Source organism: Zalophus californianus, chromosome 3 (genome assembly GCF_009762305.2).
Source record: "Zalophus californianus isolate mZalCal1 chromosome 3, mZalCal1.pri.v2, whole genome shotgun sequence".
Lineage (NCBI taxonomy): Eukaryota > Metazoa > Chordata > Mammalia > Carnivora > Otariidae > Zalophus > Zalophus californianus.
In genome coordinates, this window is record NC_045597.1 from 63,567,252 (window position 1) to 63,594,962 (window position 27,711).

The 27,711-nt window shown below is 39.2% G+C and overlaps 1 protein-coding gene across 1 annotated transcript; it reads left to right on the forward strand.

The window, feature by feature from the left end:
* Positions 1-619: 619 nt before the first annotated feature.
* On the forward strand, positions 620-27,097 carry PROSER1 (proline and serine rich 1). The gene is made up of 13 exons (XM_027590970.2): positions 620-986; positions 3,681-3,746; positions 5,871-5,939; positions 7,877-7,971; positions 9,344-9,437; positions 11,418-11,528; positions 13,064-13,147; positions 14,312-14,390; positions 15,000-15,095; positions 19,238-19,282; positions 22,730-24,524; positions 24,983-25,133; positions 25,742-27,097. Exons 1-13 carry the CDS (start codon positions 942-944, stop codon positions 25,862-25,864), a joined length of 2,853 nt encoding a protein of 950 aa, XP_027446771.1. The 5' UTR covers positions 620-941; the 3' UTR covers positions 25,865-27,097.
* Positions 27,098-27,711: the final 614 nt, after the last annotated feature.

A 27,711-nucleotide genomic window follows, 5' to 3' on the forward strand; every position in this document is an offset into this window, starting at 1 on the left:
GACTTTCAGGCTCTGAGAAAGATTTAAGCTGCATCCGATTCCGAGGCATCCAGGCATTCGCTATGAACACCTACGTTCCCACACCAGGACCCCCCCCCCCCCCCCGCCCTTGGCTTTCGGGAAAGAGAGGCCTAAGCTGTCGGCGCAGAGTTGAGTTTACTGGGGCGCGACGTGGTTCGTTAAAGGCCCCCGGGAGCCGGGGGGAGCTGTAGGGGTAACCAGGAAGGGCTCTAGACGCTGTGGGCTCCGCGGTGTTCGGGAGTCCCCCTACCGGGGAGCGTGCCCCCCTTCGCCGGGCTCCTGGTGCTCTCCAGCCGCCGGCCCACTCCCGGAAGCCGTGGCGGCTGATAACAAAGAGTCTGCCAGGCCGCCGCAGCCCGGGCTGTGGAACCCAGGAGCCGTCGCAACTGTTGGGTTGAGCGCAAGTCGGGCCATGAGTCCAGGTTCGCGGCGGTGAGGGGTGACGGCCGGCGGCTGAGGCGCTGGTGCGGGCCGAGAGGCCGGCGCCTCCTTCCTCGCCGCCCGCGGGAGCCAGGGTGCAGGTGCCTCTCATCTCCCACACGGGAGAGCGGCTTCACGACCTTTCGCCGGCGGCGCCTGGCCTTCAGCTGCAGGAGATCGAAGCTCAGCCCCGGCTACCAAACTCTGGATTTCTCTGCAGGACTCAGAGCACCGGGCTCTTCCCCTAGGTGTCCTGAAGCTTTGTGTGAAGAAGCTGAGGAAACCCGACGGTTTTGCTTTTAACAAAAAGTTTTTATAAGTGTGCATTTTTAGAAATTTTTGCAGATTTTGAAGTACTTTCTACCTCTTCGCATCCTTTTTCTTGCCCCTGGAGTCTTTCCTCCTCAGCTATAAACATTTCTACTATTGAAGCAGACCAGGGATGAACGTTTTGTAATTGAAAGTGTAACTGTTAAAACCACATTGAGACAATAGTCAAGATGGACAAAAAGTCCTTTGAAACGGTGTTGGATGAAATTAGAAAGGTAATTGCACTTAATTTCTTAAACCAATCTATGAGCTACGAATTCTCGTAGTTAATTCTCTTTGAGGGACTGCGTGCAGACTGCAAAATGTGGGTTTTAGGATTGCGAAATTGATTGGAATTTTAACGTACACACACAGTATGGGAACTTGTAGTTTGATACGCTTCACTATACAAATAGAAATTAAGTTATGTTAATGCTTAACTTGACTATCAGTGCAGTATTGTGGAAATTATATTCAAAGAGTTCTCATTCCCAAGCCGGCTGTACAAATCTTTAAAAGCTCTGTACTTGTGGAGAAGTGATTTAATATTTCTGAACTGATCACCTCATCCTTCAGTAACCTAAAGACTGAAAACTGGAGGTAATACGTATAAAATTTCTTTAATGGTAGTTATTATGGCAAGTTTTTCAAATCTGAAGATAGGCACACTATGTGTTGCCTGGACGGACAAAATTAATGTCCAAAAGGCCTCATGTTTTCAGGAGTGGGCTTCAATAACTTGAATTTCAAAACTTTTTCTTCCTGCTTTCCAAATTTTTGCTTCGTTTCGAGGCCATTGTATGTAACCTGCCTTCCAGAATGAACCAGACAGCAAAAAAATTTGGGACGTAGCCTTGAGCCTAATAAATACCTAAAGCACAAAAGTAAGAGGTTTACCTAATTAGAACTGGAAGGACTTTCTGTATCATTCTTATGCTAATACAGGGCGCTTTGCTTAGAATTTCAGGGTGATTATCTTGCCATTTCCAAACCTTTAAGACCCTTGATTGACAGGGTAGGATTTGTTACTTTAGGCTTCAGCTTATGAAATTATTAATAAAATTGCCTGTGGGGGCCCCTAGGTGGCTCAGTTGGTTAAAGCGTCTGTCTTCAGCTCAGGTCGTGATCCCGAGGTCCTGGGATTGGGTCCTGCACCTGGCTCCCTGCTCAGCGGGGAGTCTTCTCCCTCTACGCTTCCCCCCTGCTTGTGATCGCGCGCTCTCTCTCTCTCTCTCTCTCTCTCAAATAAATAAAATCCTAAAAAAAAAAAAAACTTCAAAAAAATTGCCTGTGTACATGCCGTTTTTCTGCATTGTCTATAAAGCAAAATGTTTTTCTTCATCCTTCATAAGACTTTTTTTCAAATTCATAGGTTATATTTACGTATTTGATGATATTGGCTGTTCTTTTTGAACAAAATTTCTGCTTTTGCAAATCTAATTGTGTAATTAAGATTTGCAATAAAGTGTCAGCTTGCCAACTATATGTTTAAAGTTTGTAACAATTTGTTCATGAGCTGATATTTAACTACTGTTTACGAGGAAATAATTTGTGTGTCCAAATAGACCAGTAGATTTCTACTTTTGGAAGCTATAGGATGCAATTTGTATATGCTCTCCCTTCTTGTTATGAAAAGATCACATAGTAAATACTAGTGAGGGATGTAGGATGTTTTTCAGAGATGAAAATCATACATGAGATAGCAACTTACATTCTTATAAGTCCTTATTTCTGGTCTGCAGGCAAAATATGTCTTTTGCTTTCTGTGCCAAATAATTAGATACATTAGCATTGTCTTAGTCTGTTAAAATGGGATTAAAATGTAGGTGTATCTCAGTGAGAATTACTGGTTTTTTAAAAAATTGCTCTCAGACTTTGTAAATGTAAGTTGGTTTAAACCAGGTGATCACTCCCTGAGGGTTACATCTCAACAGTACATTCTCTAAAGTACATTATCCAAAATGCCATTCTCTCCCCCTCACCTCCCTTTTCAGTGAAAATTAAACTATTAAAATAACAGGCAACTCGGATGTATTTTTCAGTTAACCGGTCATATTTTTTCCTAGCAAAGTGATGTATATGCCAAGTACAAATAATTGTTTTTTAGTAAAACCAAAGGGATTAGTTGATTTTTAATGATTAGTAGTTATCAAATTATGATTGTTTCCATCTCTAAGCTCTGCAAGCAGTTCTAAGGAGAGCATATGTGATTTCATCTGGCTCCAGATAGTGCTGGGTCAAGGCCGCCGCCGTACTTCTCTCTGAACTTCCCATTGATAGGGGCCATGTAAGGAAAGAAACCATAATTTACTGAGTACTACTACTGTTATGTCAACTCTTGACTATTTTAATCTTAAGGTGGGTAGTGAATGGTGTTCATCTTTTATGGGTAAAAAGCTTCTCAGGGTAGTTAAAATGCCTTTCAGAGACCACACTGCCGGCACACAGATTGAATTGAGGGCCCTCTTTGGCTCCTTGGGTTCTTATATCCCAGTGGAAATACTTATCATTCACGTTTCTCTATTATAATGCACATAAAAACTGCTCAGTAATTGATGGATGAGTCATGCCTGATATAATTAGTCTTCTTAAAAATGACAATTTGCTTGAAATTGGGATGTACTGAAACTAATTACATTTACAGGAATTCTATTTGTGATTTCTAGTAACCTCAAATCTTGTCTATTACAGTTCTGTTCCTTTTCTTGTAGGAGTGAGTAGGGAGGCCGGAGGTTTTCCTGCTGTCTCAGTGTATCCCTTACAGCATGGAACCTGGAAAGGTAGAATGTCATGTCACCATAGTGACTTTAGCTGCCTCTGTGTGCTGGGGCTGAGGAAGGTCTGCCATGTTGAATTGCTTAGGTAGTTTTGATAATATGCATATTACTGTTGCTTACATATATTAATGCTCTTTTTCTGTGTTTTTTTAGGCTGTTCTGACAGAGTACAAATTAAAAGCAATTGAGTATGTGCATGGATATTTCTCTAGTGAACAGGTATTTGTTCTATTTAAGCAAAACCTTTTTTTTACTCTGATGTTCTAGTTAAAGTCTATTTACCTGCTGGTCAGGTTCAGAATTGCTTTTACTTTGTTGCTATATTTATTCAGAAACGTTAGAAGCTTTTGATACTGATAGAAAACTTTGCAGAATTTATAGTTCAAGTATTTTATAAACATAGCTACTTTCACTGCAATATCATTTGTTAATATGATTTTAAAATGCAGTGTCCAAGAAAAGCATATTTATCATTCTGGGCACAATATCATAAATTTATAAACTTCTAATGGTAAACATACCCAAATTTGTACAGAATTTATAAATCAGTAATAACAAAATTCACTACACATTAAAAAGAAAACTTGAACAAATGGTGCATTATGGTTCTTATATGAAGCCGCTACGTAAAAATTTTAGCCATAAGAAAAGAAAATATAGTGTCTAATAAGTAGTTTCTGTCGCTGCCAGAAGAGTAATGTTTTAAAGTTTAGTGAAAACTCACCCAACTTCAGGGGGAATTAGCTAATTAAAAACAATATGTATGCATAAGCATGCGTACATACAACATACAGACCAGATTTCTGAGGAATATTTAGAAAATACTCGATAGAGAAATAGGGCGGAAAGAGAAACGTGTATCTGGAGAAGAGTTCTGGGGAAGGGTAGGAATGTGGAGAGGGTAGACAGTGGATGAATCTGTAGGTGGAGTTAGTAAATGCTCCAACTTTTTCTCAAGACTTTTCAAACTTGAACTTTGAATAATAACTTTAAGCCTGTAGAAAGTTCTGACTGCTAAATCCTTAAAAGCTACTTCATGATTTGTATGTCTTGCTGCCTATTTAATCAGTGTTTTTCGGCTGTCCCGTTACTTTTCAAAATCACCTTATGCTTAATTTATATGTTTTGAAAAGATTTATAATGTCTCATAGGTAACAACTTCCCTTTCCTTCTTTTGTGTGTGTGTGTGTGTGTGTGTGTGTGTGTGTGTATGTGTGAAATTTTGTAGAAAACTTCCCTTAGTGGTTATTCCACTTGCTAAACTCAAAGCTTCTTTCTAAGTATGACCTGCTAAGCCTACTTACTGTATTGAAGGTTTTTCTTCCTATATCAGACATAGAGTTGGTAACTTTTTTGGTTGGTAAAGTAGCAGGTAGCATTTACTATAAGGAAAACCATTATTCTCATGAAAACGAGGCAAGTACACGTAATACCCATTTGTAATTTATGCATCACTGTATAAGGAGTAAAAACTATTTTTACTCTTCTTTGTATACTATTCTAGTCTCTAGCATTAATTTTGCTTTGTAGAATAATTGAAACCTTAACACATTTTCAGGAAGTTACAGTAAAAGAATTCATTAACCCAGATTTCCTTACCCTCTCTTCTTTGAGTCATTCTTTTTTTTCCTTTTGGAGTTCCTTTGGAGGCAGTGAACAGGGTGGTGGTGACTACGCAGGGACTTAACTGCTATGACCTTGATGCCCTCCTTACCTCTCACTAGCGATTTCACAGGATCTCCCTCATTCATTTGAAGTTCGCTGGTGGTGGTGGGAGAGCCTGGCTAACTGTGCTCTCAAAATGACCTACTTACTGTTTAGAAGCTGCTGGAGTAAGTCATGGTGATTCTTAAATTTTTAGGGAGGAGATCTGTAGTGTAAATACGAGTACTGTGCCCTTCAGACTCAAGGAAAAGAGTAGGAGATAGTGGACCTACACTAATCCACACCACTGAACACCCTTTTGTGATTGATTACAAGTGTCGCTCTCTGCTAAATTTTTAAAGTTTTCCATTTGTAATATAGCTTTATGTTTCTAAACTGACATTTTATCTCTATCTAATACTTTCTCGATCTTCCTTTTCTTTAGGTACTTTGTTTTTCCTGTACCTTATACTTTCCATTTATTTCTATACCAGCGCTGCCCCAGACTCTGTGATGATGGAAATGTTCTCTTTCTGCACTATCCATTGTAGTAGCTATCTACTTCTTACAGCTATTGAGCATTTAAACTGTGGTTTGTGCCAGTAAGGAACTGAGTAGTATTTCAAAGTCCTGAAACAAATCTTGTGGAAATGTTTGCAAACACATTTCGTTAGAGCTAAAGTAATTCTTTGCTTTCAGGTGGTTGATTTACTGAGATACTTCTCCTGGGCTGAGCCTCAGTTAAAGGCAATGAAAGCATTACAGCATGTAAGTAACTTATTTTTCTTTATAGTGTAGAATTTAAGTATTTTGAATTCTCCCCTTGTTTTCTATAATTGATCTCAAGTTGTAATTTGTTTGCATTAGAAAAACTGATCCTAAATTTTATTATACTTTGATTAATCAAATAATTACTAAAAAATTAAGAGTTCCCAAACTGATTTAAATTGTATGTATTGTACTGCTAAATTGTACACCATAGGATCCTAATTGGCAGATTGGAAGAGAAAATATTTATAGGGAGGGAGAGCATAGAATTTGAATTCTTAAGTGTTTTTATGTACTTCTATTTTTTTATATCTTTATCCTCTTGTGTTTAGTCTTAGAACAATAGTCAAATGAGTTTATATTTACGTTTTTTAGACCAGCACTGTCCAAATGAACTTTTAGCAATGATAGAAATGTTTTATATCTGCTATCCAATATGGTAACCACTAGCTACACATAGCTTTTGAGCATTTAAATGTGTCTAGTCTGCCTGTGGAACTGTATTTTTAATTTTATTTAATTTTAATTTAAACAGGCCTAGTGGCTACTATTAGCACAGCCTAAATTAACAGAGACATTTAAGTCAAACAGTATCTGTCTACATAGGATTTTCCTTGGATTATCAGGGATGGATAGCCTTAAGGGAATCTACAGATCCTTAGCTTCCTAAACTAATTTGCCGAAGAAAGTGGCTGGATCTGTTAGTGCTTGCCTCTTTAGCAATTCGTTTTTTCAACTCTACAAAAAAAAGGTTACCTTACCCACCCACCCATCACTCTTTTCCCAAGGACCAAAGAGACCATGTAATCTCCTGAGAGGGAGGGCAAAGCAGAGAACTTCTGTAAGAAATACTGATGGGGACCTCTCTTTATTTTATCAAGACAACAAACTCATGACAAAGCTCTGAGGCCTGCTTGCTTGTCCACCTACTTTAGAATTAAAATTCAGAAGTGAAAAGGTTAGCATGAGCACAACTTATAAGTCAACCTTTGGTGACAAACTAAGTCTGATTTGGTGGTTTTCACACTGAAGACTAACCTCGACAATTAGGTTATGCAGTAGACATTTTCATAAGTGAGATAAATGAGTAGTTCCAGAGTTTTTACAAATATATAATAAACGGAATATAAATCAATTTTTTGTAAGTATTTAAACTTGTGGTACAGTTTTTAGATGTCAATTTAAAAACTTGCAAAGGGGTGTGTAGTTTTACCAATTCTTTTGGTGCTACCTGAATAAAATTGTCTGAACAGCATTGCTCTATTGGGTATTGATTCTAAATGACCTTCTTCCATTGACTTTGCTTTTGAATTTCCTCTGCTATTAACATAAATCTGTAAATTGGCAGAACCTTATCTTCAAAACCAGAAGTACCCTAGTCAAATTATAGAACATTGCACACAATCTTCCAGTGTCACAGTTCATGTTAATATAATAAGACTTTTAAGAAAGTTCTACAGTAAAGAATGTTGTTTAACCCATCTTTTCCCTACCTGAAGTGACTGTAGTACCCTTTTTAGTAACACTATTCACCATAGACCTCACTTTAGGAAGCCCTGACTACAGAATGCTTAGCACTCTAAGGAATGTAATTTTTTCTAACTTTTTGAGCAATGTATCTCCCATATTTACAAATACCCCTTTTCTAGAACCTTTCTGAGGAAAGCAGTACATGTAAATATTTTTCTTCTATAAATAAATACATTGAGAGACATTGATAAAAAAAGCACATAGGGGAACTTAGATCTTCAACTGAAATAGTTACATTGAAAAAGTCTAAGGTTAATTCACATGGTTGTTAGGCCTTGTTTTTGAATAAGCAGTTTCACTTCAAATACTTAAATATTAAGAACATTTAACTATGTTTCCCCCAAAATAGCAATCTCTGGCATGAAAATTTCTCATGTTGAAAATAAAATTATTTTTTATATTAATAGAAAATGGTGGCTGTTCACCCAGCAGAAGTGGTCAATATACTCAATTGTTTCACCTTCAGTAAAGACAAGCTAGTTGCTCTTGAACTGTTAGCTTCGTGAGTATTTCTTTTTACTTTATTGGAGAAAGTTTGGAAGACTTTTTAAATGTTTCTTAACTCAGTGTGTATTAATGTCTCAGAATTATATTAGTAAATGGAACTCTAATAAAATCTGTGAAAGGGTAGACTGAATTATTATATCTAAATATCTAGGGGCATCTGGGCAGCTTGGTTGGGCGTCCAGCTCTTGATTTCGGCTCAGGTCATGATCTCAGGGTCATGAGATCGAGCCCCGCCTGGGGCTCCACTCTGGGTGTAGAGCCTGCTTAAAGATTTTCTCTCTCCCTCTCCCCCTCTCCACCCCCCCCCCACTTGCACATGCTCTCTCTAAGGGAAAAATAAATAAATAGATATCTAGTGTACTTATTACAAATGGTTACAACTTAAAAATAACCAGGCATACTGAGATTATTTATTTGATTTGTCTTCATTTCAGTGACTTCCATTGCTTTCCGACTCTCAGTAGTTTGAAAGGCTCATTGAGAAAGCCATTGGTTTTATAGTTAGGTTCTGATACATGTACTTACTCTTTCTGGACCTTATTTTCCTTGGTTATAAAGTTAAGGATCTCACCTACTTAATAGCAGATGTGAGTTTTATTTATTTATTTTTTAAGATTTTATTTATTTGACAGAGAGAGACACAGCAAGAACGGGAACACAAGCAGGGGAAATGGGAGAGGGAGAAGCAGTCTTCCCACGGAGCAGGGAGCCCGATGCGGGGCTCCATCCCAGGACCCTGGGATCATGACCTGAGCCGAAGGCAGACGCTTAATGACTGAGCCTCCCAGGCACCCCACATACGTGAACTTTAAATTCTAAAAGATCTGTGAAAACACTTAAGCATAGCACTTAATAAATGATCATAATGAATGTAAGCTCAAAGAGAAAAAGGGCCTGCTCTTCTGTGTTATGGAAGAGTCTGTAGATTGCTGTTTATTGAGAGCACATGCATTTTTAAGTCCTTTATATGTCTATAGATGTCTGCAAAAATACAAAGTTAAAGCATACGGTAAAACTTCATTTTTAGATTAACCATTATTTTTATGCGTTTGGCACATGGCTTTTTTTCTATTGCCCTAGATCTCTTACTACTCATTGAGAGGGTATATTTTCAAGAATCTCAAAATAGTGATTTTTATTCATAGAACTACTTCACTACTTTTAGGTAACCAGATGAACCTCAGTTCAGTTATATTTATCATTTTTATAAAAATATGGTTTACATTCACCAATTAAAACTAAATCACTTTTCTCCATTTGTCATTGGGGGAAAGGTTACTCAGGTATGGTTGTTTGGTAAAGGTTGTTGGCATTTGCATGTATGTCCAGGTTCTTAAATCAAAAGCTAAATTGCATTTTCTTGGTAGAAACATTGTTGATGCACAGAATTCTCGTCCCATCGAAGATTTATTCAGGATAAATATGTCTGAGAAGAAACGGTGCAAGAGAGTACTTGAACAGGTAATTTTCTCAAGATTGCTATATAAGTAGAACATTAGGTTTTTCTGAATGTTGATGAAGGAAGAAAAGTACCAGTCTCACTTCTGTGTTAACTGTGATGAATAACCTGACAGCTCTTGTGCAGTGGGTCAGGATGGCATCCCTGCGGTCCATGGAGGACAGGAGCTGGGCGAGGGGGCTTCTGGGGGATGAGGAAATGGCTTGAGAGTGAGACACCAGTTGGCTCCTCAGCTTCAGCCTCAGTGGGTGTTTATTCTTGGGCCCTTGGTAGCTTTGCCATGGCTCCAAGTTTTTGCCTTTAATCCTATGTATTTAGGAACGTGACGGAAAAAAAAATTTTTTTTTATTTTGTTTTGTCATCAGTCTTACTACGTTAGTCAGATTTGTAAGAGATGGATAATAAAGCAAAATTCCAGTCTACTAATTCAAAATCTCTAAGAATGGGAGGAGTAGTATTTACCTAAACTTGTTTGACTTGAGTTGTCATTTAAGGTAGTTATTTCTTAGGATTGTGATGGCTGGAAACAGAATTAATGATTAGAAACCTGCTTGAGGAAGATGCATACTGCTCTCCTGGGGCCTTGCAGCCTAAGCGCATTTAATCCTTGCACTGTCTGCTAAGCTCAGGGGTAGCAGAGAACTTGGCTTACTCATGAGGTCTGTTGTAGCAGAAGCAAGATCTGAGCCCACATTTCTTTACTTTAGTAAGTTCTCCATTGGTTTTCTTGACTAAATTTTTTAAGGCACCATGCATTTACTGCTGTTGTTTTCTTCCTTATGAAGCATTCTGATCATGTCAGAAATAATTTGGTCCTGAGTATTTTCCTTCTCAGAAATAATGTGGTCCTGAGTATTCTGTGGAATAGGATCTCTGGTCAGTGTAACTTAGTACAACTTTTGTGGAAGGTAAACTTGAAGAGCCTTAAAATGTTCATGTCTTTTGATCCAGAAAATTCTATTTCTAGGAATTTATTCTAAGGAAAGAAATAGAAATATACTAATTTGTATGTAAGGGTATTTACTCTGGTACTATTTATAATAACCAAAAATTGAGATAATTTTTAGGTTTGGGTGTTTAGTAGGTGACTGGATTATATAGCTAATTATGTGTGTTTGAATGAATTTATAAAACCAATATATCTCTATAACAAACGTGAATGAATTTATAAAACCAATATATCTCTACAATAAAATACATGACATCCTGCATACTTCTAAAATATAGCTATATATAGCTTCATATCCCTATAGCATAATATAGATCTGTTGGAATATACGTCACCTAATGTAGTGTTTTTCATTCAATCTTTATTGAGTATGAACTCAATATTTGTTAGTGTACCATTGTAGAAGCTGAGAATGCAATAATAAATAAGCTAGAACATCCCTCAACATGTCTCATACTTATGTAATGCTATGTTGAATACAGTATACCTAAATAACTCTTGCTTTTTCAACAGTACAGCTCTTTGGATACCCAGTGTCCCATGTTATTTGTTTGTTTTTCTCCACTAAGTTCTAAACTTCTTCAAATCAGAGTCCCTGTATCTTTCATCTGTTGCTCTCCTTGTCTTGCCTGTAACATGAGTTTGGTGTTTATACAGTTGGACGACATTATTTCTTGGTTTGGAGAAATGGGACATACGAAATAGTAAATGAACTTGTTTGCACACAATTTGCAAAATCTGCTGTGGAGATATCTTTGTATAGGAGTCTATTAGTTGTGGCTAACAGAAAACTAATTAAAAACATTATGTTACCACTTTAATAATTCCATTTAAATAAAGTGATTTTACTTATGAATTTTGGTCATGTTCACTACTGTAAGTGCTAATGAATTCATGAACAGATTAATGTGATGCTGTTCTTGATTCATATTTTTAACAGGGCCTCCAAATATCCAGAATACTTAACCTGTGAGGTTTTTTTATTTTTTATATATTTATTTATTTATTACCACCCTCTTGTTTTTTGTTACAGGCTTTCAAGGGGGGCTGCAAAGCTCCTCATGCTATGATATCTTCTTGTGGAACGATCCCAGGAAATCCATATCCCAAAGGAAAACCTAGTCGCATAAATGGCATTTTCCCAGTAAGCATATGTTTGTGGCTATGAGAAACTTCTTATGGCTTACTATGAAATTTAGCATAGTTATGATATTTAAAGAAAATGCCAGTTGATGATGCTTCTTCCAGGGAAAGGAATTTTATTACGTCAGCAGCTTAATTCATGGGTTCAACACTGATCAAAAGCTCATGTATAAACTACATTAAAGTATTTGTGTAAGATGTACAGAAGAACAAGACAAATAGAAAAGAGGATGATTTTGTTTGTTTTTCCAGGTATTTTAGAAGCACTGCTTTGCACTTAGTAAAGGAGCGTTTCTCAAACTCTCAGTGTTCCTCAGACAGTTTCACAGTTGAATATGTTTGAGAAATCGTGTGCAGTGTTTCCTTCTTGGACAGTCACATTGCATGATAAAGGTTCTGAAAAGTCCTGAAGGAAAGAAACCTGTTTCTATACCATCCACAAACGTCTTTGTAAAATTATCTTTGCAAAGAGTGCCATATTTTTATTGCAGTGTAACAAGTAACCCTAAAACTCAGTGGATTAAAACTAAACATTATCTTACACAGTTTCTATGAATCTGGAACCTGGGAGTGGCTTAGGTTGGATTTGGCTCAGTGTTTCTTATGAGACTGCAGTCATCTGGGGGCTTGAGTAGAGCTTGAGACTATACTCCCAAGGGGGCTCAGGTACATGCCAGGCAAGTTAGTGTTGGTGGTGGGCAGGGGGTCTTTGTTCCTCACAGTAAGGCCCTGCCCGTAGTGCTGCTTGAATACCTCAGGACATGCAGCTGACTTCCACCAGAGCAAATAGTCCAGGAGAAGGCAAGTGCAAGCTGTGTTGTCTCTTGTGACTTAGTCTTGGAAGTCAAATGCCATCATTTCTGGAATATCCTATTTATTATGCAGGTTAGCACTGTTCTTTCTGGAAGGGGACTTCACAAGGGCATGTAGGAGGTGAGGATGTCTGGGGGCCATCTTGGAAGTTGGCTTCCCTACTAGTATGTACTATTTAGGCACATGCTCTTAGGAGGACACATTGTAGTGGTCTGTCCACTTATTCTGATCTGTTAATAATAGTCTTGAATGAGGTCTCATTTATTCTCATATAATATGAACTACCTCATTTAATGCTTATAGAAAACATTTTTTTTGTCATCTATTTTTAACTGTAATATAGGTACTCTTTTTGATTCTTTGACCATTATACATACTGGTGCATTGGAAGTCTGTTTCTGGTCACTCCTATGGTGCAGGGGAAAAAATTAAAACCTACGTTATCCTGCTCTTCTGTCATCCCCATGTGTGTGGTGTACTTTTTTCTGAGTTCCTCTGTACATGTTGTGAGGGTTCTCTGGCAGAGGAAGGTTGAGGACCTTAGCAGGGTCTTACAGCCGAGACAGGACTGGATCTAGAATCCAGATCCTTTAACTCTTACCAAGTTAAGTCCTTTTCTTCATTGTAATACAGTGAGGGTTTTGTTTTGTTTCTCCTCTGGGTTTGTTTTTTTTAAGTCTCAATTATCTTTCTTTCTTTTTATTTATTTATTTATTTAAATAGGGAACCCCCTTGAAAAAAGATGGTGAAGAATGTACTAATGAAGGCAAAGGAATAGCTGCACGGATTCTTGGACCGTCTAAACCGGTATGTTTAAAGAATAAATGATGACACGGCCCTTAACTCGTACATGTAGTTTTCTGTCTGTTCACAGCACACAGCATCAGTTCTGTTTTCCTGTTGTGAAATTTGAGGTATACTAGAAACTCGAGTAAAGTGAATAGTCTAGGGACCTATCGCATAATTAGTTAACAGTGTCCATGGCCGTTCTGAGGTTTCATGTTTTATCTTAAAGTGAGCCCAGTCCAATTGTTTTGTTCCGTTTTGTTTTTCCCCATCCCTGTTCAGCTGTTCCCTTGAAGGTATGGAGTATGGAGAGTTCTCTTTAAGGTTGTGGTTTGGCCAAATTAGTATTAATAGTAGTGAATCAAGAGTGGAGCCCGGAGGTTGAGAGTATTTTGAAGGGAGTGATCATGATTGGTTAGGATATCAGCTGAACCCAAAGACAGCCCTGTAGGTTGAAACATTGTTCGAGCTGAAGTGGGAGAGGCCTGTCACAGCCGCCTTGCAGCCCCTTAGAAGTACAGCATCTGGCTTAACTTCAGAGACCTCTGGTTCTCTAGAGACCAATTCTTGGGATGCTTTTGTTACTTACATAGTTCTGTCAACTACAAAATAAAAGATTTGTGGATTTCAAAGGCGAAAAGACTAAGATACTGAATTCATAATCCCAGTCTGCATTCTACTCAAGTTGTCAGAGTGCTGAATGCTGAATATAGGACTTTGTTCTTCCAAGGAGAAAAGAGGGTAAGAATGGTAGGATGAATCTCTGATGAATTTTGGAGGCTGTTGGAAGTTCTTGGGTAGTCAGGGTTCCTAAACCTCGCAGATTTCTTGTGTTACAAAAGAGGAGGTAAAAATTCTTAGATTAACTTTGGCTCAGTCAGAGAGGAGTTTGCTATTTAGGATAAGGTCTGACCCTTCGTTGGAGATGATTTAATACTGAAATTAAAAATAAACCCCTCCACAGCAGTCTTTGGCAGGATCTGCCTTTGTAATTTATAGGAACCACATTTATTAAAGCAAAGACATTTCCCTCACTTGTGCCATGTATTAGGCCAGTAGCATTTGATATGCTGGAGCATTTTTAGCCTCTAACGACTAAATATTTCAAAAGACAAGTTGTATTTTGTTTGCAGGGAGATTGCTGACTTAGTTTTCTTCTAACTGCTCCACTTCCCCCTCATCTAGCCTCCTTCAACGTACAATCCACATAAGCCTGTTCCTTACCCAATACCTCCATGCCGGCCACATGCAACCATTGCACCAAGTAAGCAGTTCATTCGTGTTCTACTTTTTTTCTTTTTGCTCTTTATTAAGTTGAAGGTAAATGTTGCTATATCTACTTGGGAAAATTGGAGCACTTGTGAAATATGCTCTGCTGAGTTTAATTTTGCCCATGGTGGGCTACACAGTCTCCTGGTCTACAGCAGTGCAGGAGACAGAGTTTAGTTTAGGGTATTTGCCTTTTGATAAATTCATTATAGATTCTTTTTAATCATTATTATGCGTTTTTGCTTTAGTAAATCATCATGAATCCCATTTCAGTAGTTGGGGTTCAAAGGTATCCTCAGTACATCTCACTTAAAAAGGTCAACTGTATGTGATTGACAGAAAAGGCAGATAATTGAAGTATTGCAGGGTCTCCCTGCCCTGCCATTCAGCGAGCTGATGTCTGGAATGAGCATGCAGTGGGAAGTCAGAATCTTCAGCTGTCTCACTTGATCTCAGCTTTGTCCTTACACTAGACCCAAACCTCTGTGTAAAATGCAACTCTATCATATTAGCAGTTTTAAAAATTAGATAGCTCTGTTAATATGGTTTGAACTCTTGGCCATAGAATGATACTAAATTTTTTTTCTCTATAATTTTATTTTAGGTGCTTATAACAATGCAGGTCTCGTACCATTAGCCAACGTCATAGCTCCGGGTGTACCCCCTCCACCTCCATATACTCCTAATCCAGTAGGAACAGGTAAAATGTTGTTATGGAATGCTAAAAGTAAAAACTTACAGACGTACACTTAGAGGGGACAGTTGTTTGATATGGTGTGTCCTAGTGGGGAAAGGAACTCCCGAGCCTGACGATGGATCTGAGTATGATATACAGGCTCCACTAGAACGGCCTTGGCCCACCTGTGTGAACATGAGCAGCTTGTAGGCAGAGGAACCATTTCTCATGAGCAGGAAACTTGGATAGGCTATGGAAAAGTACAACTGACTTGATGAGTATTACCATTAGGACAGATTACTCCTACTGTCGGAGGAAAGGCCTATGCTCACAGGGGCTTAAGCTTTCCCCTGCATGCTTCAGTTCAGCATTCTCCTTTGGGTCTGTTGGGAACATGGGATTTAGCTTACGTTTTCATTTGTGTGTCTTTTACAAAAATTTAATTTTTATTTCAGTTAGGTATTGTTTATTTGACTCTTCTGAGTTTTAGGTCTTGCCTAGGAAACCCTTCCCCATCCCGACAGGATGAAAATGTCATCTGTATCCTCTAATTACTTTTATGGGGATTTTTTTTTTTTTAATGTATAGCTTTTAATCCACTCACCATCTATTTCTAGATATGTGTAGGGTAGGGATAGAACTTAATTTTTTTTTTTCTGCCCTTCCCAGAGACTCGGTTACTTGATAGCCATTATTAACAAATCCTTACTGGCCAGAGTGGTTCTGTTGTTTGAAGCTGGGTACTCCGATGAGAGTTGCTAAACAGTTTTCCCCAAAATTACTGTTTTATTTCTTAACCCTTGTTTATGGTACCTTTAGCCCTTCGAGTTTTACGTTTTTGTGTAGAGAAAGAGAGGCTATGAAAGAAAAGCTGGAACTGTTTTATCTTGTTTTAGATCTTAACTCTTAACCCTAGGGAGTCCTGGTAACCTGGGTCTTGTAAGGCCCTTACTGTGTCTGGAATTTATTTTCATATAGGGGTGAATAGAGGTTCATCTTAATTTTTTTCCAGATGGTAGCCTGTCAGGCCAGCACCATTTATTAACTCATCTGTTTTCCCCACTGGTCTAAAGGGCCGCATTTGTCTTAAGTTTTCATATACACACATGGTTCTAATTCTGGGTTCTTTATTCTGTTCTAATCTAGTTATTTCATGTTATGATGATATATTGATTTGACTAGCAGATTTATAGTGTGTTCTGATATCTAGTAAGGCTAGCTTTTTCTCTTAAACTATAGTTTCTATTTTTCTTACTATATTTGGAAATTTTTTTTTCCATCTGAACTTCTAAGATTATGTAGGTAAGAACAGCTGAATTTATGTATGTATATATATATAGTTACATATTATATATTAGTTACATTATTACACTAATATATAATTATAATATGTAATATGTGTAGTTATATGTATTAATTTGGGGAGATGTGACATTCTTATGATATTAAGTCTTACTCTTCAATCATGTGTCTGCTTTATATTATGTCAGGTGGTAGTGATTTTCCCCCAGGACTTGTTTTATCTGTTTCAAGAAGATGTTATGGTTTTCTTTATGTGGGTTCTTTGCCATGGGATTATCTCTAGGGACTTTAGAGGTATTTTTCATCAAAATTACAAATGGAATATTTCATTTCTAGGTGCTTGTTACTAATTACTTATTCTACTTTTTTTTAGTCTCTTAAGTTTTCTAGGTATAAAAAAATGAGCTGTGTTGTACTTTACTATATTTCTTTTTTGCCTGGCCTTACTGGGTGTTAATACTGTCCTAACCTTTTTGTTTTCATTTTATATAAGTATTTTGCTTTTATCTTTACTTTCAGTTTTTATTTGAGTTTTATTTATTTGGTGGGTTAGTTGGTTTATAGATTATATATATAGCTGGATTCTGAGTTTTAAACCAGTGGGCCGGGGCAGGGAGAGACTTAATAGGAATTTTCAGTCATCATAAAAATAGCATATTTGTTCTTAGTCTGTCCATTTTATTTCTGTATTCATTATTCTCTTATCCCAGTTTTTCATTTTCCTTACTTTTGTTTACTTGTATTAGTCAAATTGCTGTTTTATTTTTAACAACTCTTCCTCCTTGCCCCACTCCAACTTAGAAATGTTATTTTTAATACTGCTAAGGATTGCCTTCATATATATATATATATATATATATATATATATATATTTTTTTTTTTAACCATCATATTCTTAATGGTTGTCGGTACACAAAAACTAAAAAAAGCTGCTCCGTACTCCACTGACTTCCATTCTCACTCTTCTTTTTTGTTGATTTGTGTGTTTTGTCGGAATACCATACATGTTTTCTTCTGCACCTCTGAACTTCTGGCTTCTTACTTTTTCCTCTGTTCTTTGATACCCTGTCCTGATACGCTCATTCTACTTTTCTTTTAGTAGAAAATTTCTTTAAGCAGTTTTTTCAGAAGGGCACATGTACAGAGTTGTAGATGAGAAACCCAATTCCGGTTAATTTTCTTTTCTTTATTAGAACCTTGGTCTCTTCCTATAAGCTTACAAAGAAAATACTCCCTATCTTTAGAGTTCAGAAATGTTTTTAATCCTGGAGTTTGGCTATTTCACCAGGATGTCCAGATGTGGATGTTAGCATTAATCTTTCATGAAATTCTGTAAGCTCTTTGGATATGAAAACTCAGTTACTGCTTTTTATCTGGTCTTTTTTTCTACCTCTGGTACTCTTATTTTGCACTATATTTGCCTTCTAAGTCTCTTACCTATTCATGTATGGAATCCTCTATTTTTTTTTTTGTATTTTTGCCATTTTAAATGTGATTTTATTGTTTTTCTTATTTTCAGCTCAGTAATTTAGCTTTCATAGTATTATCTCTAATCTTTACCATTCTTTGCATTTATGTATTTGGAGTCAGGTTTTTATATCTAAAGTCTTCATCTTCTCTGCTTGTATTTTTTTGCATATTATGTGTGTATGTGTTCTTAATTTGCATTACAAGGTTTTACACTTCTTTTTCTTTCGTTGAATCTTTGTTGATAGACACCATATGTTTTGGTTGTTTATTTGCACCAAGTTCCTTAGACTTTTTTTTTTTTACCATCATATTCTTAATGGTTGTCGGTCCTCAGGACTCCGGGATCATGACCTGAGCTGAAGGCAGACGCTCAACCATCTGAGCCACCCAGGCACCCAAGCTATGATCTTTCTTTGCTCACTGTGTCAGGGCTTGTAGATTCTTTCTGCACCTCATACCTGTCCCATTGTTGGTTTCTTGGGCAGTTATTGTCAAGCTATGAGAGGTAATTTTTTTCCCTTTGTATCTTTGCCTGATGGTCTAGTTAGGTCCTTCCATGGAGGGTAGGGAGGAGTGTGCTTTTGGTGTCGGTGTCACAGGCTTCGAGTCAGCCTCCACTGGCGTTGTTCTCAGCAGCTCCTAGCAAAGGATCTTTTCCAGAAATGACTGCAACAGGAAGTCAGGGCCCCTTTCTTTCTGTTTGCTTGGATCATCGCATGGCCTGCGAGATTGGTTCCTCGGGTGGCAGTGGATTCTGCACTCAACATCCGCCTCCCACCTCCAAGTCTCCCTGCTGTTGAAGTGACTGTCAGTTTAGCCAGTAACGGTGCTCCTTCTCTGCATTCCAGCTGTAGGCTACACTTTGTCCTAGGTGGCACACTCGGGCCATCTTTTCCAGAAAGTGTTCCTAAATATATCTGTAAAATAACAATGCTTATTTAAAACCTCCTAAGTTGTGGCTTAGTTGGTTGAGCATCCGACTCTTGGTTTTGGCTCAGGTCATAATCTCATGACTCGTGGGATCGAGCCCCATCCCGTCAAGAGCTAGCATCTGCTTCCTTCTTCTCCCTCTTCCTCTGCCCCTTCCCTGCCTTGCAGTCTCTAAAATATGTAAATAAAATCTTTAAAAAAATAGAGTAAAATAAAACCTGGTAAGTTAAAGAGAAGGGGGTGTGGGAATCAGTGGCTTGTAATGCTGTCAATCTTCATATAGTGACTACTGGTATCTTTATTTATTTCCTTTTTGTTTCCATAGGCATACAGTTTTCCCTAACATAGCGTGCATACATATCCTGAGTTTTTCTTTTTTTTTGACACCAATCTTTGGTTATTATGGTGATGATTAATTTGAATAAAACTTGAAATCAAACTTTTATTTATTTATTTTCATATAGAAAATGAAGACCTTTCCAATCAGTCAAAACCTACACAGAATCAAAGTAAGTGTCCACTTTGCTGCAGATATAGCTGAGGTCTGTCCTGGTTGTCTGCTCTGTTATTCACTGAGAACAATTTGAATTGAATGTATTTGGAATCTATGCTTTGGGGAAAGTTCCTAGTTAAAGAATTTAATCAATACTTGCTAAAAGTGGCTTGATAGTGGTACATTATGTATACACAGAATGAAATGCACATATTAACTGAATTTAAAATTAGCCATTTGCCTTTGTGTTTTATATGAAAAACTTGCAATATAATCCAAGTGCTATGTGGCATTACATCCACATTCACTTTACATTATGTGATTTTAGAAGCCTCATTTTTATTTTGATATAAACACGTAAGATCCTTTTTCCTAAATGCTGTTTCAAGTACTAGTTTTAGAGTTAATTATTTTCATAAGTATTGGGAGTAGCATAGCTTAATGTAGAAAAAAAAAATAAGGGGTGCCTAAGCAGAAAGTGGAATTGAAAAAGGAAGATGAGGGGAGCCTGGGTGGCTCAGTCAGTTAAGCGTCTCTCAGTTTCACCTCAGGGCTTGATCTTAGGGGCTTGAGTTCAAGCCCTGTGCTGGGCTCCATGCTGGGCTCCATGCTGGGCTCCATGCTGGGCTCCATGCTGGGCTCCATGCTGGGCGTGGAGCCTACTTTAAAAACAAGAAGGGAGGGGGAGGGAGAGAGGGAGGGAGGACAGGAAGATGAAAGGTGATGTTCGTAATGCCTGCAGATGGCAGCAGTGCTGCAACATTTTATTTTTCTTCTAGTTGAGGATCTTTGTGGTCAGGAAGGAGCTGTGTGCTGATAGGAGACAAAGCCTGAGCTCAGTTCTTGTGTAGCAAAGTAGCACATCATTACAGTGCATAGTTAGGAGTCTTAGTGGGAATTCTGTTCCCTGAGCAGGGTGCCTAACAGTGATTTTTTGCTGGTGGTTTCTAAAGGACGTAGTATAATGGGCTGGAAAAAACACTGAGATGTCAGGACATCATTTTCTTACCCTGCCTAGCTTTGTGACCATGTCATTTAACTTCTATGGAAAGGAGGTTGAGGAAGCTTGAGCCTTTATGCTCAGCTTCATTAATCTGTTTCTGAAGGGAGTAACAGGTTAAGTGTCATAAGAACCATCATTAGGAATAGCATACTTTGTTTTCCTATGCTGTGTTATGTTAGCATGATTAAGATTTTATTTTCCTTTTGAACCATATCAAGAAACAAAAAGATAAACTAGTATAATGGTTAAGGATATGGGTCTGTCAGACCAGGGTTCAAATTTAGGTTGACCTTTTTTAAAATTATTACTGTGACAAGACCTCACTTAATGAGATCTACCTTCTTAAATTTTTAAGTACACAATATAGAATTGTTAACTGTAGATACGGTGTCATACAGCAGATCTCTGGAACTTATTTACCTTGCATAACTGAAACTTGATACCCTTTGAATGCCACTGAATAGCTGGATGATCTTCTAACAAGTTGCTTTAACCACATATAAACACATAAGATCCTTTTTCCTAAATGCTATTTCAAATACTAGTTTTAGAGTTAATTATTTTTAAGTTTTAGATTTAATATTTATGGGGTTGTTTGTACCTAACCCAGAGGGTTACCTGGGGACAAATGAAATGATAGGCATAAAGTACTTAGCACAGCATCTGACAGATAATGTTTTATGGTTATCAACCAAATTACATGGCAGGAAAGTCATATTTATCATGGTATGTTTTGGGTTTTTTCGATTTGTTGTTTTATTGCATCTTAACTGTAGGCCCTGTGTATTGTTAACAGTGCATGGCTTTTGCTTTATTATATAAGATCTTCAACAGAGACTGCTTATAAAGAATGCTATGGGACAGCCTGGTCTGACCTTGTCACTTGTCATTCACTACACGGTCTTCAGCATGTAGTTACATAAGATAGTGAATTCGCAAATATTTCCCAACCAGTGTTGACCCTAATAAATTTTTAGTACATTATTTACGAACACAAAACTAGGTATATTATCACTTGTGCTTCTAGTTGTTGTTAAACAAATGCAAACAAAAGTACAAATCCATTTTCATATGTTATCTAAATTTAAAAATCTAGTTTTATTTTCTTGAAACTAAATTACTGCTAATGACATGAATATTAGACTTCAGGCCTTTTGAGTTTGAAGTTCATGTATTTCTATATTACGGTTTGTCAATTCTGCCATCTTTCTTTTCTAAACTACCATAAAATTTGTTCAGCCCAGTATAGCACCTTTTGGGCATCTCTTAGTACAAATAGATGATGTATATGCTGTTTTCTTCCATTTTCCTGTGGTCCCTTCCCCACCATGATTAACACTGTGCATTGCTTCATTGATCATGTCAGCTTCCTTATGCAAAGTCTTTATTATGCATAAGTTTAGAAACTTAAGTCTTAGCCCATGAAAATAACTTTCACATGATTATCACTGCAAAAGGAACATTCTCTGTTTACAAGTGAAATACCTTTGATATGAATATGGCAGCAGATGATAGTTGTCATTGTGACTTTAGGTACCTAAGTCATGCTTTCCATTTGACACCAACAAGATTTTCATCAAAGGCTAACATTGGCACTAAATTGATTCAGAGGAAACACAAATCATCCCCCCAAATACTTAAAGTAATTATTCAGAGAGTTTATGAGAATAAAAAATACTGTAGCAAACTCTAGTGGAATTCTTGACAATAAGTCCTTGGATGGGTTTGGTAACTATAGTTGAGGTCATGCTGATACATCCAGTGGGGCAAACACTCATTAAATACACAGGTGCCATGCACAGTGCTAGGTGCTAAGGCTCTAAAGAGGAATTAGACATGGCTTTTTCCCCTAAGGGAACTCCTCGGACAAGGCAAGTAGCATTTGAGGTCGAGATTGTGTTGAGGAGGCAGTATGAGAAAATGGGAAAAAAAGCTCTATAGACTATAAACTGGAATATCAAGTTCACCTCACAGAGTGGCCGTAATACTGGAGAAATAGGCATGAATCCTGGGAGGCCCACTGTGACCAAAGAGGAAAGTGATGTCCTGAAAGCTCTTAAGAGGGGGAAACGACTTGTTTTATTATTCTAGGGAAGTGGTTTGAGAGAATGAAAGCTAAAGTCGGTACACCAACACTAATCACAATTAAATTTTTAATTTTTAAGAATTAGGAAAATACAAAAGTAAAGTTTGCTAACTTCTCAAGGCTTCCTCACTGTGCATTGGAGGGCTCTTCTAAGCAGAGTCTAGAAGACAACTGGCTCTACCTGAGGCTCCATAGGGAAAATCAGGGTCATGGAATCTAGCAACGTGTACACTGCAGTAGCCTATTATACCTGTTGCTGATTTTCTTCATGTTTGTCAAATGTTACAAAAATGTGGACTCATTCCTTTTGGATTAAACTTTGACATTTCAGCGTGGTGATATTCTTGCCTTTCTCTCCCAACCCCCCCCCATAGCATTTTCTACTCCAGCAAGTCAGCTCTTCTCTCCTCATGGTTCCAATCCTTCAACACCTGCTGTGACGCCCGTCCCTACCGCATCCCCAGTCAAGGCAGTAAACCATCCCTCAGCATCAGTAACTGCTACCATTTCCGGGCTGAACATGGCGAATACTGTCCTTCCGGTCTTCCCAGGGCAGGTCTCCTCGGCCATACATACGCCTCAGCCATCAACGCCAAATCCAACGGTTATCAGAACCCCTTCCTTGCCTGCCGCGCCTGTTACTTCTGCCCACAGTACAACATCAGCCCCTGTCCCGTCGGTTTTTTCTGGCCTGGTTCCCCTGCCAGGTCCTTCCGCTCCTCCTGTCCCAGCCCCTCAGGCGACATCCACACCTCGGGCTACTCCTGCTTCCAATGAAACATTTGCTTCGACCTCCGCCGCTTTCACTGGCCTCCCCTTTTCTGCCACCTCTACTGCTGCTTCTGCCAACAATGCCAATTCTGCTTCACTGTCGTCAGTGTTTGCAGGTCTGCCCTTGCCCTTAACGCCGTCATCCCAAGGTGTGACCAACCCGGCTCCCTCTGTCATTGCCGGGGGCTCTGCTCCCAGTGTGGCCTGTCCACTCGGTGTCAATAATCCTCTTCTGTCTGCTTTAAAAGGCTTTCTGACATCAAATGATACCAGCTTAATCAGCTCATCTGCTCTGTCCTCTGCTGTTACAAGCGGGCTGGCTTCACTGTCTTCTCTTACTAATCAGAGCTCTGATTCGCCGGCCTCGGGCTCTAACAAGTGCTATGCCCTGCCGGCCATTCCCGGCCCGCCGAGATCTTCCACGCCCGGGCTGGCCATGTTCCCGAGCCTGCCCTCCACCGTGGCGAACTCCGCTTCCACCCCATCGACTTTGCCCGCACCTTCTCCGCTGGTGACGCCTGCGTCGTGTGCCGCTGCAGTGCCGGTCAGCTGTGGCTCGTCCGCCGCCCTCCTGCACGGCCCCCACGCGACTAACTCGGAGCTGCACATCGCGTCCGCGCCCGCCGTCACAGCCGGCCCTGTGCTGATCAAAACTGAGCCCACGAGCCCCACCCCCTCCGCCTTCAAAGGCCCCGCTCCTTCCGCGAATCCCTCTCCTGGCGCTTTAGGTCTGTCAGGGACGTTGGGCCGCGCGTACACGTCCGCTTCGGTGCCCATCACTTTGTCGACTTGCCTTAATCCTGCGCTGTCCGGCCTCTCCGGTCTGACGACTCCCCTGAATGTGTCGAACCCCCTTTCCTCCATCGCCCTGCCGCCGCACGCTTCCTCCGCCCCCATCACTCCGGTGTTCACTGCTCTGCCTCCTTTCACGTCTTTGACCAATAATTTCCCTTTAAGCGGCAACCCGCCTCTTAACCCGTCAGCGGCTCTGCCAGGGTCGTTAATAGCAGCCACCTCATCTGCCGCGGTCACGTCCGCACCCGTCCCCCCTCCGAGTTCCACCGCGGCCGTGCTCTCGGGGCTCTCGGCCTCCGCACCGGTCTCCGGCTCCGCGGCGCCTTTCCCCCTCAACCTGTCCACCGCCGTCCCCTCCCTCTTCTCCGTCACGCAGGGACCCCTGCCCTCTTCAAACCCCTCCTACCCCGGCTTTTCCGTCTCCAACACCCCCAGCGTCGCCCCCGCCCTGCCCTCGTTCCCGGGGTTGCAGCCGCCGGCCACGGTGGCGGCGGTCCCAGCGCTGCCCGTCGTGGCCACGACCCCGTCGCCAGCTCCCGTCCTCCCGGGATTCGCGTCCGCCTTCAGCTCCAATTTCAACTCTGCTCTCGTTGCACAAGCCGGGTATGTGGATACTTTGGAGATAGGATATGGTCATTCCTGACCTACCTTGTAGTCCCTAGTCTTAAGTCATTCCGGTGAGTCTAATCTGATCGTTGGGTGGTGCTAAATTATATTTTTCTGGGCTGAAACTTCAATACTCAAAAAACACGTGTAGCTCTTCAGCCGTGTTAAGTATATCTAATACTAATATCTGTTCAGGTTATTTTAGTATTCGGTAATTTCTCCTTATTATAAAGCAGCAGGAAGTGTTACAGGCAAAACAGACTTTATTACCTTCAGGATAATATACTTTATAATAGAAAGTAAATTTTATGTTAGTGAGTGGCTGACTTTTATGGTTCCTTCCAATGCGGAAGTTTAAAGTTTGTTTTACATCTCAATAAGGTGGTTTTTGACAAATACAGAGGCAGTAGGTTTTGTGTTACTTGCATTTTGACCTGTTCTGTCTATTGTTTTAGCTTATCATCTGGCCTTCAAGCTGCAGGCAGTTCTGTTTTTCCAGGCCTTCTGTCCCTTCCCGGTATTCCAGGGTTCTCCCAGAACCCTTCACAGTCCTCCTTGCAAGAATTACAGCATAATGCCGCTGCACAGTCGGCCTTGTTACAGCAGGTAAGCAGGCAAGGTCGGGCAGAAATTAAATGGAAACATACACGCATAGCTTCTGTCCTGACAACCGTGTAATGCCAGTGATGATATGCCAACATTGGCAAAAATCTTCTCTGAGAAGAGTGTCCGGAGAGTTTAGGGTTAATCTCCCCAAATCTGCAGATTATGCTTGTTTTCCTTCAGAAAGCTAACAAAGGTGGTGGAATATATTCATCTATATGAATTGTTTTTCCTGTTTACAGACTTTCAAATCTTAGTTTGGAGATTTTACAAATGGAATCTTTACACATGGCAGTTATATTTGAGCTGGGTTTTTTTTGTAATTTAAGCTAACATAATGGACTTTAATTAAGTCATGTTTTTTCTAGAAAACCCATTAACCTTTTTTGAAAGAATATTAAGTATTTTAATGGCATTTCTCTTGGCCTCCACCATCTGAAGAATTTTGAATGTTTCTTAAAAATTTCAGGAGACTATGCAGACTTATCTTGCCCCAACATTTTCTCTTTTCTTTCCTATTCTAAATATCTGTAGTGTGGTACAGGCAAAAACAAGTACCAACTTGATTGAATTTGGCCCTCTGCTAACCTGCACGTTCTTCTTTCTATCAGGTCCACTCAGCTTCGGCTCTGGAAAGCTATTCAGCTCAGCCAGATGGGTTTCCTAGTTACCCTTCAACACCAGGAACACCGTTTTCGTTGCAACCAGGCTTGTCTCAAAGTGGGTGGCAGTGAATAGATTTTAATTTGTATTCTCCTTTGGAGCAACATCAAAAATGCCTAAGGACTGCCGTGAACAATCTGACTAATGTGAAGTTGGCTAAAAGTCAGAAAATGAGAATGAGGATAATCCTGGGGAAATTAGGATAAGAGTTTAAAACATGGCGATTGCATTTGTAATGGTTTTAAGTATGAACACCCCCCTGTGTAAATAGGCTGATAATGAATTGTACGGAGAATAGTATTAAAAAGGTGTTCGGGGACTTTTCACCTTCCACCCATGAAATTTTGAGTCGTGTATGTGATCTCTGTAGGAAGAATACTAAAGAGCAGGTTGAACTCTTTATAGCCGAATACAGCCTTAAATCTACTTGTATAGCATCCACTGACCGAAGTAGTAGTTGTGCCTCAGACTTCTGGGTTGCATTTGGCCCTGGGGGCATGACTGCCCTTGGTGTGCACGAGTGGTTCCTATTAGCATCCTTGGAACTCAATACTCCGTACGTATCCACAGAAGGGAGCTTGAGACCCACAGTTCTTTCTAATTTCTGACATTTATGCTCATACATATACTGCTGAATTTAACTTAATATAGTTCAGGTAAGTGAAAATGGTGCTTAATATAGTCTTTAGGATGACTTTCAGGTGTTTTCGACTAAAAATATATCCAAAATGACTTTCTTACAGAAATGAAAGTAAGGCTTGTGATAATTTGCCTTCAAAACTCATTTCTTAATCTCAGCAGTATCCAAATGGGTGAGGAACATTTGACTGACTCTTGGGCCACCTCTATTACTCATTGTACTCTGGAAACTCTTGGTGAATGTTTACAATCATGGGATGTAGTGTTTCTATTTGTACTTAAAGCCCAACGCTTATCTGAAAGAATGACATGACAACAAATAGAGAAGACTTGCTCCGTTAGTAACCATGCAGTGTGTACTCTATTTAAGGATCTGTGGTAGTATATAACATGATTGAATGTCATTAATTAAGTCTTAAGAACTGCCACATTCCGGGGGGACGGGGAGTAGGGAGAATGATTTTCAATCCTGTGATGAAAAGTGTAAACTATAGAATCTACTGTAGTACATTTCAGCATCTAGAAGTTTTACTTTTATAAAGATGGTGTCTGGAAGATGTTGCTAATGTATTTTCCTTCAACACGGGGAACAAACTTTTTAAGTATATTAAATATTCCTGTATGGTTAGTTTTTAACAATTTTTTAAAATAAACTTTATGGATATGACAAATATCTTACAAGTGTTTTATTAAGTGCTTCGAGAGGCTTTTTAATTTTTCACATATGCTAATACATAGAACATTTTTGTCCAAATTCAGTTGAAACTCAATTGCTCATTCCTTTATATATTATCTTACATGAAACTTATAACGAACACTTGAAACAGACTATGCCTTTAATTATCTGCAAACACAGAATGTAACTGCATAGTTAATCCAATGCCAGTTGCTGGAAGTTGTCATTTGTTCTTTTTTAAGTCTACACTTATAAAACCTTTTAAAGATTGTGTTGTATATATATGTTGACCATTCACTCAAGACAAATTAATGAGTAATCTTTCTCTAGTGATACTGCTACAAGGTTTAGTTTTACTGTTCTATGAGCCCCTGTCATCATAGCAAAGGAACTATGTCCTGTTCATCTTTTAGATGTATTCCTGGCATCTTGTGTGTATCGGGCACATAAAGGTTTATATAAAAATGAAGAGAACATTTTTGGAGTGCTTGCAGTAATTACTGCGGACGGGTTTTATGTATCTCATAACCCTAGAGATAAGTACTAGCAACTTAATTAACCAGATAGATAAGTCAAGATGTAAGTCCCACAACATAGTAAGTG